The 18,193-nt window shown below is 39.3% G+C and overlaps 1 protein-coding gene across 1 annotated transcript; it reads right to left on the minus strand.

Annotated features, from left to right (window-relative positions):
- Window positions 1-693: 693 nt before the first annotated feature.
- Window positions 694-17,768, minus strand: kctd5b (potassium channel tetramerization domain containing 5b). The gene is given in 8 exon segments (XM_034707996.1): window positions 694-3,893; window positions 6,954-7,079; window positions 8,988-9,092; window positions 9,290-9,385; window positions 9,504-9,595; window positions 9,908-10,016; window positions 17,433-17,518; window positions 17,521-17,768. Coding segments are annotated over 8 exon segments (780 nt in total). The 5' UTR covers window positions 17,657-17,768; the 3' UTR covers window positions 694-3,863.
- Window positions 17,769-18,193: the final 425 nt, after the last annotated feature.

The raw sequence follows: 18,193 nt of genomic DNA on the forward strand, positions 1-18,193 counted from the left end.
TTTTATGATTTTGAGGAATATCAATCACGCCGTACCACTGTTCAGCACTATCTGCTCAGGAAATAAAAATGGCCGAGGTTGCACTTCAAACTATATATCAGAAGTATTATTTTTCCTAACAGTTTGTTCGGCTATATAAAATATAAAAACAGAATTTCCCTATTTCGTATATCGTTCGTGAGACGTTCATTTTTGGCCCAGAGATAACTCTCTTGTCCCGTATAACATCTTTGGCTAGACTACACACCGTTAGCCCTAACGATACTGTCTGAAAAATCTAATTATATATATATATATATATATATTTTAAATCAGATACAAGTTTCTAAATCATTTAAGTGTTTTTTGTTATGTCTTGGACCAATTTACGACAACGAATTTAAAATCATATCTATAGTTTACATTTAAACAGGCATTTCTACAGGCAACTATGCCGTAGCAATGTAATTTGAGGAAGTGACACAAGATGTCGCCCTGTATCAAATCTTTTCACTGTAAAGATATACTTTATCTGATCCCACATTGGGTGAATTATTTAAAGTGTTATCACAAGAAAAGTTTGAGAACACTACTGTCAAAAGTACATAAAACAAGCTCAGAGGACTACTGGTTTATGAAATAACCTTGACAAATGATTTGATACAGCCGTGCGGAGTTGCTAAGTGAAGCCAGAGGAGGAATAAAACACACACATCAATGACAGCATTTTTATTGAATTAACCTTATGCAAGACCATACAGATCTATAGCCTTTACCTCATACTTAGATTGTATAACTTGAACATTGCATAAGATCATATAGACGTGATCTATGTAGTGATATGAGAACCTTATTCATTGATGCAATTGCTAGATTGAGGAAAAATGACACATTCATTCCCTCTGATTATAAGTGTGATCATCTTCAATCATGCAATACAGTGGTCTGTGGGTTATGACTTGAATGCAAAACAAACTGGGCACTTATAAGTATCAGGCTACAGATTCAATAAGTTTGTCCATTACACAAATGATTATCAATGCCAAATGCTCAACCAGACAACCTGTTTGTGAAGGGTATAAGCTGCTGAAGTGGAGGTGTTTAACACCTCAGACCAGAGTATATCAAATAAAGTTACAACTAAATCAAGCAAATCAAAGCACAACACTTTAAATCTCATTGCAGGAAAAAAGTCTCAAAAGGAGGACTCCTAAATTAGCTGTTACTCTGAGCAAACGCGGGTTAAGTTTCACTCTATTACAAGTGAGGGCGGAAAGCAAGATTGTCTGCAACGCTCAAGCACAGGCTGTCAGAAATGGATGGAGTTTATTGTTTTCAATCAGTCAGTATATCTGTGTGAATATCAGTTCAGGTGGAATGGGGAGTGCTAGTTGCAATCAGTGCGTTCACACAAGTCAGACCAATGTTTAAAACATGTGAGAGGGAGTGCAAGACAGTACGTAATTGGAAGGCTTCAGAATACTATAGCAAATGTAAACATAGCCTATTTCTGGCAGGAAATCCAGTCTACCTTGATTGAACCGGTTTGCAGATATCAAACTTTTGCACTTTAAAAGCCCTTGTGTGTGTTTGTGTGTACATGTGTGAAGATCTATATCAAAAACATGCATCCATACTTGTTTCCCCAACGATATAAAAATTGTTTAGTCAAGTGTATAAGTGTACATGTGAGTAAATGGAGGTTTGTGTGTCATTAACAAGTCTATATGTACAAAGTGTGCCAGCATTAAGAAAAGTTTACTCGTCCCTGACACTAAGATTAATGTGTACAATACACATAAGACATTGGATTTTGGTCATTGGGAAAAAAGGCAACACTAACTGATTATTTGTGAGTGAAATATCCACCTATCAAAAACCACACAGCAAACCTGAAAACAACTTTCTATAAAAAAAAAAGTGTTCTAAAATGAAGTATTTACATCAACAACATTACAGGCTTATAAGCAATGTGCACAGTGTTGTTTCCTCACTGTAGTGCTTGTAATGCTGTGTATGAAATCTACACAATTCAAAAATGCTTAGAATCTATCACAATGCAGGAAAAATACATTTGTTTTTTTCTTAAATGTAACAGTCAACTTCATAGCCAGCCAAGTGTAGCTTTGTTATTAGATATATCAAAACATGTTCCAGGCATGTTCGTCAGTGAAAGACATCAAACGCAGCATCAGCTGTTTCAATCCTCACTTGGAAATCTCTGTACAAACGATGCAAAGTGAACATTGTCAAGGTTTTCTCGCTTTTTAAAGATCCAGTATAAACAACTTCCTCTCGAAGTTGGGTTTTCTATACAGTGTACAAAACGTGCAGTTTGTTTGTAAGAGTTAAATATTAATATTGAATTTGGATTATTTACATCAAAACAAAACCTCCTCTGGATATGAACAGAAAGTCCTTCACTCCTGCATTCAAAAAGTTCTAGTCCCCAAACTGCACACACCACAAATACTTCCCCTCAAAATAAAAAGATCTTAATGAAACAAATGTTCCCTCAAAACATACAAAATACACTAGTTAAGGAAAACTCAGATGACAGTGGGTTAAAAAATATATATAAAGACTCCACTGTCCTGAGGATGTTTTTCCAGGCAGGAAACAGGAAGTCATTGGAGGACACTGATGTTTAAAAAATAAAAGTCACTGTAAACCAGAATTCACATTTGAAAACACCTGTGACTATTTTGGCAGTTAGTTTTAGACTAATGAACATGAGGAACTAAAGTCGAAGACAAGAAAAATGTCTGACAAATTTAACTTGATATGAACTTTACATTTGAAAGGAACAATTTTACTCCTCGCAGCTAATAAACGTTCGAGTTGTAGAGGCAGCAGAAATCTTACTTTAAACATCCTGAATGCGGTTAAAAGTTATCTCCAATACTTAAATGTCTCATCCTTAAAAAACAGGTACGTGGACTTTCTTTAAAATGTATAAGCACTTACTCCCACAGCACACAGAGGTCATATCTGTGGGTTACTTTGTTACTAAGGTTGCAAGATAAAGAGTACATAGTGCCAGAAGCAGCTACACTGACATGTGACTTCTCAAAGCCAAGAAAGCAATCATAACATTTAGATCATAACATTTCAATATAATGCAGATATTCCTGCTCCAGAATTAGGTCCTGTAAAAATGAGACTCTCAGGTATCTGGTCATTTTCTTGTCACCAAAAAGAGCCCCAATGCCCCTTCACCCACAGCAATGAATCACAGACGAAAATGTTGTTGACTGAAGTTTTTGTCTGAGACTGATTTTTATCACTTTGATATCATCTGAAATGTGTATTGTGTAGCTTGGATCCTCATGATCACAAATCTCTGAATAACTGTTTCAAATCTATGGGGAAGTATTTTGTTCTGATTTGTTTTTGGGGTCAGCTTCACATTTAATAGCTGAAATCTATAAAATATGCTAAATAAATGCATCATTCCCTTCTTAGCATCTTTAAATGATGATTCTTAGTTTGATACTTTGAGTTTTAAAGACCCTACTGATCCCTTTCCAGACGCTTGAGTTGGAGGATATAAGAATTAACTCAACAAATGACCCTGAGTGAATCATTGGCCTTAAATGATCACAGCCATAGTTTATACCATAAAACATATGCAGATTGCAATTCCTCACTTTCAATTAGAAACTTGTTGTCACTAATAAAAAAAACAAAGGTCCAGTTTCAACGTACAGGCACAAATTGTCAGTAAACAGACTTATTTACATCAAGAAATAAAAACCAAAATGGAGGGAAAACACAAAAGAAATGCACACCCCTCCCTTTAAATCTCCATTGTGCCAAACGTTCTTCCACAAAGATGATATGTTTGTATCATAACACCTGGAGCTCATAATACTGAGTCCTCTTCACATCCGGGAGCCCCTTTCCTGAAGGATCTGCAGGGACCAAAAAGGATAGAATCAACAAAAACCCATCATAAAACAAAGACATATACTCCCTGACTGTTCCTTTGACTTCATTGGTCACTTTATAACATTTTTTATTGAAGCAGTTTTTCCTGCTGCAGTAGATTCTCTCCCTCCAAGGAGCATTTTTGCATTTACTCTACAAGTCTGCTGGATCAAACACACTGAAAAGAGAGCAAGGAGAAGGAAATGCTTGCATAACTGGGGAAAATAAAGCACTGTCAGGGACTACGCAGTACGTGGTTGCAGAGCCAGACCTAGGTGAGCTAAGGGAAGCTTGTCAGGTGGGATCAATCTTGGTACCGGGAAGACACGCTGCTGAAACTTACCACTGCACCTTGAATATTCCTGAACTGACAAAAAAATGGCACGCAAAATTTAAACCGGGAGCCTTAGATAAGATTCAGCGATGGACAGTAAATGGTCATTGTTTTATTTAGGCTTAAACCAAAGTACCAATCAATTGATGTTCATTGTACTAATGTTGCATATATTTCCCAATTGAAGCTTTGCTGCAATCACATTATTTGGAAGTATTTAGAATCATACTGAAAATACAAAATGTCTCAAGCTTGAGTGGGGATGCTGATATGAACCTTCATATGTTGAATTTTGAAGCATTGCACTGTTCAAATGTGCAGCTGTTTTTCTGTTCTGAGTGATAAAAATGAAAACAATGAGTTTAGGCGACATGCATCTAAACATTTTACTTATTCTGTTTTATTTGTTATAACCACTCATTTTTATTTGTTTCTCAAGATCTGGACTTTATGTCAGAGGATCACAATTTGTAACCTAAAGGCACATTAACAATGAAGAAATTAGCCTAACTTACTTCATTAGTGTGGGCCATCGCAGCATGGCATATTGTGGCTTGACCTATCTTAGTGACCGGCTTATTGTTTTGTTTCTCTAGATCAGGGGTTCTCAAACTTTTTGGAGCCAGGGACCCCTTACAGGTGAGAACAATTCCCAAGGACCCCCTCATAATTGTAACATAGATTAAGCACATGCTTACTACCATTTGCACTCTTAGATGCCCTTGGAACTATTTGTGTTGTAAAACGTAGTAATCTAAATACTTCAGACCTGTTCCATAGTGATACACAGAAAACACTTAAATTTGAATCATGTAAATACCACTTGTATACTTTAAAAAAGAGGGTCATTTTATTCCTTGTGGACTCAACATGACAGCATTTATACTTTTCAAGAAATTGATCTTAAACGCTTTCAGAAAATTAACAGTAGCAAGACTGGCATATCCCTTTGAGCCACTAAACGGTATCCTAACAATGGTATATATGCTGTTTTTAAAGACACTGCACAATTTTATATATTATTATTATTTATTAGAAATTTATTTTGATTATTTCACGGACCCCCACGCTATGGTACACAGACCCCCAGGGGTCCCAGGACCCAACTTTGAGAACCACTGCTCTAGATTACCAAAAATGTATCCCAAGCTTTACTATCTTTAGATACAGAGATTAACAACAACAGAACCAGCTGTTATCTCAAGATAAGCTGGATCTGGAGAAAACAACTGGAAAGGACTCGTTACGGAAAATGGAGTAAATAAACTGTTTGGATGCATGTCTGCTTTAGGCTTTTGACCTACCTACAAGAATCTATATCACTGACAACACTGTCAAACACATTAGTGATGTCAGCGCAACAGTACAGCTACTACTATATTGAACAATGAAGCCTACAACAGAAGCATAGTAGCCCTCTCTTTCTTTTAAATGTCACTGAATGAGAAACAATAAGTCAAAGTGCAGCAGCTGATGATTAAGCGTGCCTTCACATAACCAAGGCAGTAAGCATGACAATTATTGTGAGGGTCTTGTTCACACTACTGAAACAAATGTGAGACTTCCTGTAAATAGAAACTTCACCAGCACAGAGGTGTAGTACGAGCTGTCTCCGCAGGACACATCTGGCTTTCTATTTGGCTTTGACTTGTAAAAAAAAGAGGGGGAAATCTTTCAGTAGCGTGAACTGCATGTAGAGGGGATGGGGAGGGGGGCAAGGGACAGACTAAGGAGGTGTGCTGGAGGGGACTACGAGCACTTGAGCTCTCACCATTGAGTCATAAGTGCTCAACCCTAATCAGAGTCATTCATTTCATAATCCGTCTCTTCGTCCTCGCTCTGAGCAACATGCGGCATGCAGACAGCACAGAAAGAAGACAAGAAAAGGCATGGTGTAAAATAATGGAAATGAATGGAGGTGTTAGGAGAACAAGGAGAAAAATCAAACGGATTAAATTCACGGGGAGTCACATTTACGACTAAATTAAATTTCTATTTACACTCAATTAAAGGGGTAAGAAACACAAGAAAAGGAGTACAAATGTTATCCAATGGCACATTTCTATGCACTCTGTTCACGGTCACAACTCATTTTTTTAAAATTTGGATTCTTTCTGTAGAAAATACAGAATAGCTATATTTGAGGACCTGGTTTAGATTTTGTGCCTTTGGAAACATGTACAACAAAGAGTCAAATCTCTGTCTACATTTTCTTGAAAGACGCACTTGTGGCTGTACGCACATTGAAGAGTAACAGTGTGCTTCTTCATGTGTGGATGATGGAGTTGGAATTCCTCAGGGGTGCCTCTCGCTTCCCTTGAGAAAATGAAAGACCTCTCCAATAGCACCGCTAATCTGCAGACCTGTGCTCTCTTAATACCCTGAGCTGGGATTATGCTGCTTAGTTTTTTTTTCTTTCCTAAATTCAGCTTGAATCTGACATAAGTATACACGATGAGTTGACTCTGTTAGAAAATGTCTCTAAAGACAGGCTGAATATTCACAATGTTCTCCTTCACAGAGCTCTCTCATCAATAAACCAGAGGTGCTTTCAGTCCCCTGGTGGCGTGTTCATAAATGCGATGCGTTTAGGAACAGCACAGGCCTTCATTCATATATGTTTGCTATGGATGGATTTCCCGCTGCCCCCCCCCCCCCCCCCCCCCCCCCCCCCCCCTCTCGCTCTCTCTTTGCGCACAAACACACTCACCTTTGCCTTCTCACTGGGCTCACTGTTTGTCCCGTATGATTGATTGTGCAGCTCCTTGGAGACTACACACAGGAACTCGGCTTGGTCTTCGTTTCCGTAGTTGTAAGAGGAGCCTATGCTGACCAGCTAGAGAGACACAGAGGAAGAGTTTAGTCTTAGACTGATGGAGGAGAGGCTAGGACTGGGTTACTCATGGTGGGAAAACACAGGGAGGGCCACATAGATACAATGTAAAAGAGGTTGACTCATAATCACAGAGCACAAAGAGTCTACAGGTTCCTTTAACTTCAGTTTAAGGGCTTTCCTGGTATCTAAGGCATTTTAGACACAATAGGAAGGAAGAACAGGAAGTTCACTGATTAGATATGGCTTGTATTATCTTGCATCTTCTGGCCTTCATAAGACAGATGCACTGAACAACATAGGATAGTTTAAGTTTGACATGTTGTTCCTTAGATTAGAACCTGTGATTATTAAACAGTGAGCTTAAAAATAAGATTCAAAGAAGATCAATATTTTAAGCTGCCTTGTAAATGTCAATTTCAGCTTTTATTAAACTGTGACAAGTTCTTTCAGGACCTGCAGACATGCCAGCACCAAAATCCAAAAATAAATCAAAGGGAAGACAGAATTAAAAGAAGTGATGGTCCATATAAGACAATTAAACAAAGATGCTACAGACAGACAGACAGACAGACAGACAAAGAGAACCAGGAGATAGATACTGCAACACAAGTGCAGGGAGACTTGACCACATGAAGCAAACATGCTAGTAGAAAATCAATGAGGGAAATGGTGAATTTGACCTGACAGGACCAGGCTTGTTTAATGTCAACAGCTTGATTTGAATCAAGTGAGTTCAACAATAAATCTCCTACAAGACAAATAAAGAAGCAAACTTCCATCAATCAACACCAGCTCCATGTTGTTAGATATCTGATCTGATGAGGATAAAGCAAACATATGTAGGGAAGCAGTGACTTTCTCATCAGGAAATAATTGGTATAAGAAAACCCCACACACAGTATCTTCCTAAGTAAAGTTATCTTTGCAACCAAACAAATTTCAGGACGACATCTGTACGATCTTTATAAACTGTGTGCACACCAAACAGAGTGACTCCTGTTCCTGAAAAACTGCTTTTCCTGCTGAATGTTAAGTGTGTGTACACTGCAGGCTACATGTAAACCGTCTGTACTCAGGTGTGCATGTTCAGACATGCAGCTCCTCATTAGCCACTGCTGCTGGAGACTTGTTGTTGTTGAGCGATCACTCTTACAATAACGCAGCATAAAGCCCAAACAGTCTCCACTAGCTACCGTGGGTTCACACTGTAAAAGACTCCACACACAACAATGTCCTGAGACGTTGAGGATCAAGTCCACTGCAGTATGTTGTCTGTGTTCATGGAGTCTTATAGACACTCATCTCCTGTAAAAACCCTCCTGGGCTGCAGACTGAGCTTTAGACTTTGCATAAGGAGTGTTTCAAGGAGTTTCCCATCTGACCTTTGTAAGGAGATTAGCAAGATTTCAACTCTAATGGGAGCTGAAACAACGATTCTCGTCTCTGACACACTCCCTATATCCAAACATATGGCCTCTCATTGGAGCTCTCATGCAACATTGGACTATTTATCTTTAAATCTATCTTAAATACAGCTTACATCACCTATTAGGGAAAACAACATTTCTTCCCCTCTAAACAACCAATATTATCTCACAGCACAGCCTCTAAAAGTGGCTAGATCAAGACAAAGACACACAAGGCTTTAGACAAAAGCTCTCAAACTGTGAAGGCAGTAAAAATGGAAATTATAGAACAATGAAATAAAATCACAGACAAGAAAAGAAGGTGTCATGTTGTCTAAGCCTCACTGGTGAGCAGGCAGTACAAATGAACATTGAAAAGAATCAACTCAAATGACCGACAGCTATGTGTGTACTTGGGACAAACAATGGCCAACGGGGTGTGTATGGACGACATGGGGACCATGCAGTGACCAGCCCGTGGACAGAAATTTGTGGGACACACCTCTCCGCTGTTGTTTGGCAAAGCAGACTCCTCTCCCTTCACCTCCCTTGACACAATCAGCAGAAACTCTGACTGGTGGGCCCGCCCGTAACCTATACTGACAAGCTGCAACAACCAATCAGAGCACAGAAGGGATGCCCGGATCATGTATGCGGACATTGAGAAAGATGTGATTTGCTGTCTGGCTTTTGAGCCATTTCCAATATTGAGGATTGGACTTTCTGGGTCAATGTGAGCATAGCGGGGTGGGTGAAGCACATGAAAGGAGGATTGCTGCTCTGACCCAGCAGGCAGAGATTTACCTGTTCAAACTTCCATCCGTCAGACATGGTGGACACCATCTGTGTCAGCTCCTCCTCCTGGCACTGCAGCACCCGGTATACATGCTTCACCGGGACCTGAGAGGAGAGAGGGATACATGAGAGAAACAAGATGGCAAGGGAGAAATAACAGAGAAATTATGTAACTGGAAATACACATTCATGGAGACGTATATCTAGATAGATAGTCGTATACCTGTGATGTTTTACAGTCGCGTTCCCTGATCTTGTCCTTGATAAGCTTTATTAATGATGTGATGTTGTAGAACTCAGCTTCCTCTAGCACTCCTGAAACATGGAGAAAATAAACAATCCAGCTGTGAGTGGATTTTATCCTGCAACAGCTTTTTATAATAAGATTGATCTGTGAAAAAACAACCTACTTTTGAGTTATTCTTGTTTGGAAAAAAACACACATGATAGACGTTACACTTCTCTTTTATGGACTCTTGTTTAGTTTTAACTGAAAAAACACAAAGAAGTAGAGAAGGACTGCTTTTGTTCCTCTACAAAAAAAAATACAACCTTTCAGTAAAAAAACCCACACATTTACAAACATAAAAATATTCTTTCCGACAACATTTCTTAAAGAGACAGTACCTTCCTCAGCCAAGTCCCTGTTCAGCACCAGTTTGCCGTGCCTCAAGTAGTTCAGCACTGGCCCAAAGTATGTAGGGTCTCTGTCGATAAGATAGGCACCAGTTTCATCCTGAGAATCAGAAACAGATGAAAATGAGATTGATAGAATAACGTCTTCAATAACAGAGTTTAGTTTGAGAGTCAAACGTTTAGGAAATATGCTGTTCAAACCAAGCAGCAATCTTGCTAGTTGGCACCAGAATCACCAGTCAGTAAAACAATTTGTTAATATTGATTTATTTATACATGTCTGTAAATACCCACAGACTAGTCAATTAGTTGTAAATTAAATTTCTGTTTAAAGCGACTAAGAAATGAGTCACTTTGGAACATACACCCAGGAAAATGCACAGAGCCAAAAGTAGTTTCAATCATCCGATCTGACTGAAAATGATGTGTTTCCTTTAAAAAGAGAATTTGAATGAGGAAGCTGTATCTGAATTATAGCATTATCCATTGAGGTGAAAAAAGCACTTAATACATGAGTGAATAAAAGTCAGGGGGTGACAAGGTCAACTCACGTTGATAATCTTCACAGGTGTTGAAGAGACGTGTCAAAGTGACACACACACTTACAGAACGGCTTTTGGGATATCACTCCTCTACTCCCAAAGGCCTTGGGTTTGATCCTGATTCCTTCACAACCGCTGGGTATTCCCCTATTTCTATAAGTACTACCGCCTTTGTCTCGTGGGGGACGAGGCGACTAAAATAATTAGAGCAGAACAGAAAAAGATTGGGAACAGGACGCTGAATCTACTGAGGCCACCAGGAGAAAGCATGTTGGCTTACAACTGACAATTAGCCCGTTCTGGTCGGTATTACTCATAATGTGAAAGTCAGTTTGAAAAGCTGTCCAACTCAGGCAGCTGACACCAGTTTACTTCTATAAGTTGTTTAACACGATGTGACATTTAGTGAGTCAAACATGCATGACATTTAGGAAAAAAATGCTCAGCACAGAGGGAAGGCCTTAAGCAAATTTATGGCTAATCCTGAAATGCTTCAGGATGTTTGACTTTGCATCAGGCGAGTTTACGACTCCAGGAACAAATTAGCAGCATCGCTGGTCAGAGCGACTTCTCCATTATTTACACAAGAACACAGCAAAGTAGTCATACAGTTCAGCTTATGAACCAGCGCCCACATATACGGCAAAGTCTGCTTAGAAGGACACGTGCAGGGAGGTAGTCCAGAGAAGGATTCACCTCAAAACCCATTAATCTTTCTGATAATGAGAGAAGGTCCCAGTGCATTTTCTTTTCCTATGAATCTCTAAACCCTCCTAGCTGGCTGACCTCTTTTCCACAACGAAAAATATCCTGATAGAGCCCAATGGAGCTCTATTCTGGTCTCATTGTCCCGTGTCAGATCCTTGCATTTCCATAGTCTCAGAAGTTTAAGCATAAGCACAGGTGTGCCTGCATGGAGGAAACACACATCATCACAAGTCACCACATTCAACCACACTGTACTGAATGGTTGACTTTGACTTCCGGTATAATGTTAAGCTTCTACATTTTGTCTTTTTACCACATGATCATCTGCATCTAAACTGCCTCCCAACCAAATGAGGTGTAAAAAATGGTTTGACTTTCAGTTATTTTGGGGATTTTATGCCATTTTACATGGAGGATATGACGGTGGATAGAGCAGGAAACTAGGAGAGAGAGTTTGGAGTGACATGCAGGAAAGGGGCCGCAGGCTGGAATCAAACCCCGGCTCCTGGCTTGAGGACAATAGTCTCTGAACATGGAGCACATAGTTTAACCACCAGGCCAAACTGGCACCCTAATGTAAAAAAAATTACATTACTGACTGTTTTCTTTACACAACTAACTACACATTTGGCTGCTGAGCATCACCTGTTCTTTTCCACACAAAATATTTCCTTCTCGTTTTTTTCATACTGTTGTTCTCTTTGCAAATCTGAATCTTGACAGCTTTTCAGCACCAGAGAACGATTGTTTCTAATTATACTTGGATCAGATGAATCAGATCTGTGGACATTTTTCACTGCAGATATTTTGACTTGTCATAGCAGGAAAAGCAGAGCTGGAGGTAAAAACACAAAGATGGCTCCTTTCCAACAGTGGCCAAATTCACAGCTTATACCTGTTTGTTAAGTCAACATGTCTGCGCTTACAAAAGGGCTATTAGATGTTATAGTGTGCTATTAAACTGCAATGGCTTTATAAGTCTGGCCACTAATATGACAAGGACTTCTGAAATGTGAGGCAAAACTATATCTCTTTTGTGCCATAAAAAAAGATTGATTTTTAAAGTAATAATTTGTGTTTTGAGCATAAACTTAGCTGATAAAAACTGTTAACACAACATCACAAGTGTAGAATATCTGCTTCTTAAAAAGGCAATATGCTTCACAAATTGAAGAGTGTGCACTACTTAGAATAACCCTCAAAGTGACCACATCCTCACTCTACACTTCTGTAAACTTTTTGCTTCCTGACCTGTTGTTCTCACAAGCCTGTTGCTCGTCCTCTGGGTGCAAACTGTATTAATGGGGTCTGGGATTTGGGGTGATAGCCACCAAGTTATGATGAAAAAAAGAACACAGGGGCTCTGATATGGGCTGGTGTACAAAAGTGGGACAGTGTATTTAATTAAAAACAAAAGGGCTGTGTCTCTGGGGGCACAGGCTGGGGGAACAAAGGGCAACAAACAGAGGGGGGGGGGGGGGGGGGGGGGGGGCAAAGGAGGGCTGCTTAGACGTAGACAGGCAAGGAAACTATACAAGAACTATATTGACTGACTCTAAACCTCCATTCACACCTAATAAAAGGTTTATCAATTAGACAAATATGATTAAACCATACATGGGCAAAGCGTGAGAACAGTTATCAACAATGTGTCAACACCGCCTACAATAACCGCCAGAAATAGGTCAGTGCTGTGCAGGTCAGGCATGCTTCTTTCTGTTTGTGGTTTGTTCTTGTAAAAATATTGAAATGGAAAAGGCTTATACATACAGTATACAGGACTGAGTTAAAATAGGCTTAACTATGGTTGGTTTCAAGTAACAAAACACTTAAAGTCACAGTAAACAAAAAGCCATTTAGAGGGTGGGCTTCACGGCAGAGGGAAGTGTACAGTATTAACCTTATCATGCTTCTTGTAGACACAAAACATATCCTCCCACAGGAAATACCATGGTGACCCACCCTTCAACAACATTGATGTCCAATATAATAATAAGGCTTTCTGCAGAGACATCAATACTGAAAGTCAATGCTTAATTCAACAAAATGAACATGTCGCTGCATGTTTACTTTGGAGCACAACAATAAGTGCACACCAAAAACTTTGCATGCAACAATTCACCAAATAAAGCCAGACAGGTGTGGGATATTCACTGCGAAATTTCATACAGACGTGTAAATAATACACCAGATGGTTGCTTGTAATTATCAAAAGACAGAAAAACAAAACACAGCAACAGCAGGGGATAAACTCAAGAAACACTGTCATGCAGAGTCCAGTTTTCTTAGGCCAAGAATAAAAAAAAGAATGAAAGATTTATCAAATGCTGCGCTCGGTCGTCACTGTAGCCGAGCTGTACAAGCACACTGCAGAAGGAGTGCTTAAAAGATGTTGCAGAGGATCTTCTGAGTCATGTGACTGTGCCTACTTAGCCAAGTGGAAGTCTGATCCTTGTAGAGCAGGAGCCTGGAGTCCCTCTGGAGTACAAGCTGTAATGGCATAGTAAAATAGGCCTCCATCTTTTAAATAATACACACATCACATCAGGGCTGTATCATGAAGGGCTTTCTCATATTTCAAGATATCTAATACTGATATTTGAATGTCAGTTTGACCTGCCAAAGAGCCTGAGAGGAACTTCACACCTTACTACCATTTGCTTATCTGCAAGGTAATACTGCTGGTGCATTTTTGCAGGACAATTTCTGACAGGAGGAGTCCTTTAGGCAGTAAATGAACTGTTCCTTGTGAAAGTCCCCTAAAAGCTTTGCTGTCATGACGAGAGGCAGTCAAGTAGATCCACAGCCGAGCTGGCAAGGCAGAAAAAAAATCACTGCAACATGAGAGTTTTCTCTATACAGAATTACGATGTTGCATCAGAAATGGGTCTGAAAGTGAAATGATTGGTTTCACAGAAGTTTCCCCCTGAAAACATTCTAATTTACAAGAAACATTTGGCTCATTTGCAGGCCTTCAGGGGATAAACTTGCCTAAAAGACTGAGAAAGCCCACAGGATCCGCCTGGAGTTGCACCTGATTTGCCAGGAGCACTCTGCAGTGTCCTGTTAAGCACTTTCTCAGGAAAGACAGAGCCGGATGAGGCCGAGATATCACCGTTAAATATTTACGTTGCCTCCCACAGTGTTCTCAGGCATGACGTAAAAGCTGAATCTGGCATTAAAAGGCGGCCATATTTCTCTCACACATGCTGCAGAGAGATCTTCAGGCAGCAAATGGATATAAATATGAATAGAATAAGATGTTGAAGGAACAAGAAACCCTTTGTGATAGGGTTCTTGAAAAATTGATGTAGCTCTCAAAGCTAGAAGGCCAGGTCTCTTGTGTAGTGGTCCAGAGTAGTTTGAGAGCAGGAGTCTACCAAAGGTATGGCGGCACATTGATGCGTATCTCCCCACTCCTTAATTTAATAATATTCAAAGGAAAACCTGCTAATGAATTTTGCAGAAGACACTTCAGCTTAGAAATCTTAGCAAAAAAATATTCCCCTTACATGACGGAAAACATTTTTAGGATACACAACTAAAGATGGAAGCCTAAAAAATACAATATTTTAAACTTGTATGGCCATGCACATCACAGCACTTTCTCCCTGATCTTCTCCAATGTGCAAAACAGGCTCCAGTCAACAACATGAATAATGCAGCTCTCCTCAAGAGTCCTGCTGAAGCACGTCAGCCTGCGTGACTGAGAACTGAACCACTCATTTCCTTGGCTTGGAAACACAATACTGCATTCGTCCAAAAACAGAACTCTTCTCTGATCTGTTTCTCTGCTGGGCTTTAGATTCACATGCAGTGTCGAGTGACGCAAAAAAAAAAAAAAAAGACCCTTGGCTCAGTTGCAAAAAAAAAAGAAGATGAAATAACATCAACGTTTATAGTTTGAGTCACAGTTGCAAATGAAATAATGTCTAATAATAACCTTTCTTTCATGAGAAGCCATCTAAAACCAGACTCCCCGCAGGAAAGAGGTACGCTAATGGCCTGAAAGTCTGATACACACTTAAGATAAGGGATTGAGATGGACTGATCCGTTGCCCATGAGAGGATAAACTGACAAAAAAGCAAGCTGATTATTGAGAGATTATGTTATTTGCATGAAAATACGAGATGAGCTGTCGTCTCAGCTTAGAATAAAAACTGGGGGCAAGGGTGAAGATTAAAATGTGCAAGTAGATGAAACAATGAATAATGCGGGGCAGTAAAATGAACCATGAAAAGCAGAGCACATTACCCTATGCATATAAAGACACTAATACATTGTGTTTGACAGTGCTGGAGGGCTAAGCGCACACACATGCACGCAGACTGCTGTTAAAACTGGCAGATGGACAGAGGGAAAAGAAGAAGCCTGCATCTGGAGCTCTGAGGCCATTCAGGGAGATGGGTGACCTCATCCAAAGCTCTCGGTTGTCAGCAGCACCTCACCCCACTTGGCAATGACTTATGTACTCATTAGGGGAGCCTCACCACCAGCACAGAGGCCGATTACTGCAGAGCAAACAGAGCCAAGTAACAGACTAACCTCAGGAGAAGAAGGCAAAAAACACACATTGATCCAGCAATAAAAGTCTTATACGTGTTGATCATTTCACAGGTCAATTATAGCACGAATGCTTACAGACAGTGCCATCACTTGTAACAGAGATTGATACTGGTAGTTAACCAAGAAATATGCTAATTTGCTAAGATTTGTTTTAAATTCTGGCTATTACCATATTTTGCCACAGCACCAATGAAAGTTATTACAGCACAAAATGTTCTAGGCATTGAAACAAAAATGGGAAAACAGTCAACTTATATTAAGATAATATATTACAGTATCTGAGTGACACCTTCCACAGAAAGGTTTAAATTCCATTATGTTTGTGTAGTTTTACTCAATATTTTGGTTGGTGTCCCTGTATGACATTCGACATCTCTGTGAATGCAACGCAATGAACTTCGAGGGGAAAGTTTTAAATACTGCCTCGATTTAATATATCCAATGAGCAAAGTAAACAAACAGTTTAATCCGTACGTTAATTTTAAAAAGACAACACTTAAAACTACCGTGGCACTGAAGGAAAAAACAAATTTACAAAAGTTGGAGACAAATTTACATTTTGGAAAACATTTTTACATTTCATAAAACAAAATTACATCAGCAAAACACTTTTACCAAGACCAAAACAAATTTACATTTAAAAAAAAACAAATTTACAAAATATAAAAAAACACATTTATAAGCCGTGATACAATTTTACAAGCAACAGAACACTTTTACCATTCCTGAAACAAACTTAAATTCATTTATTAATGGAAAGGGAATATACCAAACCCCAGTGATCTGATACCAAACGGAGTACCAGTACGAAACAGAGTACCGGTACCAAATGTCGCTTCATTTGGTTTCTCTCTATCCAAGCAAACTAAATGACCCCTCACTCGATCACTCCCAGATCACTTCCGATATTTGGTACATTCCCTTTCCATCAAAAATGTATGTAAATTTGTTTCAGAAATGGTAAAAGTGTTCTGCAGTTTGTAAAATTGTCTCACTGCTTGTAAAAGTGTTTTTTGATTTTGTAAATTTGTTTTATATTGAAGAGGATTAGGGCCAATGAAAAAATATATATTATTTTTATTATTCTGAGAAAAAGTCAGAATTCTGACTTAAATCTCAGAATTCTAACTTTTTTCTTAGAACAATAATTATTAAAACATATATTGGACCTTGATGTATTTATTTTTACAGTGGCCCTAATCCTCTTCCATAGTTTTGGCCTGGGTAAAAGTGTTTTGATTTTGTAATATTGTTTTCTCAAATGTAAATTTGTTTTCCAAAACGTAAATTTTTCTCCAACTTTGTAAAAGTGTTTCATCTTTTGTAAATGTGTTCTCTCCTTTAGGGTCACTGTATAAAACATGAATGTAGTCTCTGGATCATCCATGTAATCTCACTAGAGATGAATACAGATGATCTTCTCACAGAAGCTAGCAGAGGGATCGTATGTCATGTGGTGACTGTCGGAATCTAGCTAGCCTAGCCGGCTACTGCTAGCTAGTCACAAAAATTCGAGTAAGCATCAAATTTGAATTATTAAAGGTTTTCACAACGCATGTGATCTTAATAAACGATCGAGGAAGCGTAATCATCAGCGGTTCTAACTGCTTAATAATTCATTAAATAAATATAAGCTCATTTTGTTGAAAATAAGACGTTCCTAACTCCAAAGCTAACTAGCTGGACTAGCTTAGTTTACCTTGTCGGAGTCTAGCTCGGGGTCAGCCTGGCTCAGTCTGTAGAGAAAGGATTTGGGATCTCGACACAGCGTCTGTCTCGTTGTCAAAAATACGTTCCCCCGACGTTTAATCGAATCCATTTCGATACCGCGCTGACCCCGGGTGACAGGCTTCTTTCTGCCGAAGAAGGGGTCAGACCTCTCCGGTGAACGGAGCTGCTCGTCTCGGAGCTGTTCTCTGCCATCCCTCTCTCCGCTTCTTCTCCTCCGCCCTCGCCTCGACTCGGCTCTGTGAGTGTAGGGCTGACAGGAAATTTCGAAGCTGCTGCCACTGACTTGGAACCCACGATTCATGCAAAGCAGACTGCCAGCAGCACCTCAGCCACTCCTACTAAACCCTCTCCAACAGCAGAAGCACTGACAGACACTTGCATAAATTATTCCTGGGGAAAGAGGTCCTCCCCTGCCTCGTCTTTACGCCTCTCCATGGAGGATTTGATCTTTATATCGAAAGCCTATAAATGCGATAGAATACCTCATAACCATGTGCAATATTGTTAGTTATCTATTAAAATATCTTATTATTATATTCATCTCATACATGTGCACTCTGGCTTAGGATAATTTAACTTATTTCATGTCTTTAAAAGTACTTCTATACATTTCCTTGTACAGATGGTATCTTTATTTAGAACTTTTAGATTTGTGTTTAGGTTTATATATTTATTGTCCTTACTATCTTGTTGTGTCCTTCCTGTCTTGTTGTGTCCTTACTGTTTGTT

Source organism: Notolabrus celidotus, chromosome 18, assembly GCF_009762535.1.
Source record: "Notolabrus celidotus isolate fNotCel1 chromosome 18, fNotCel1.pri, whole genome shotgun sequence".
In the NCBI taxonomy this organism is placed as follows: Eukaryota; Metazoa; Chordata; class Actinopteri; order Labriformes; family Labridae; genus Notolabrus; species Notolabrus celidotus.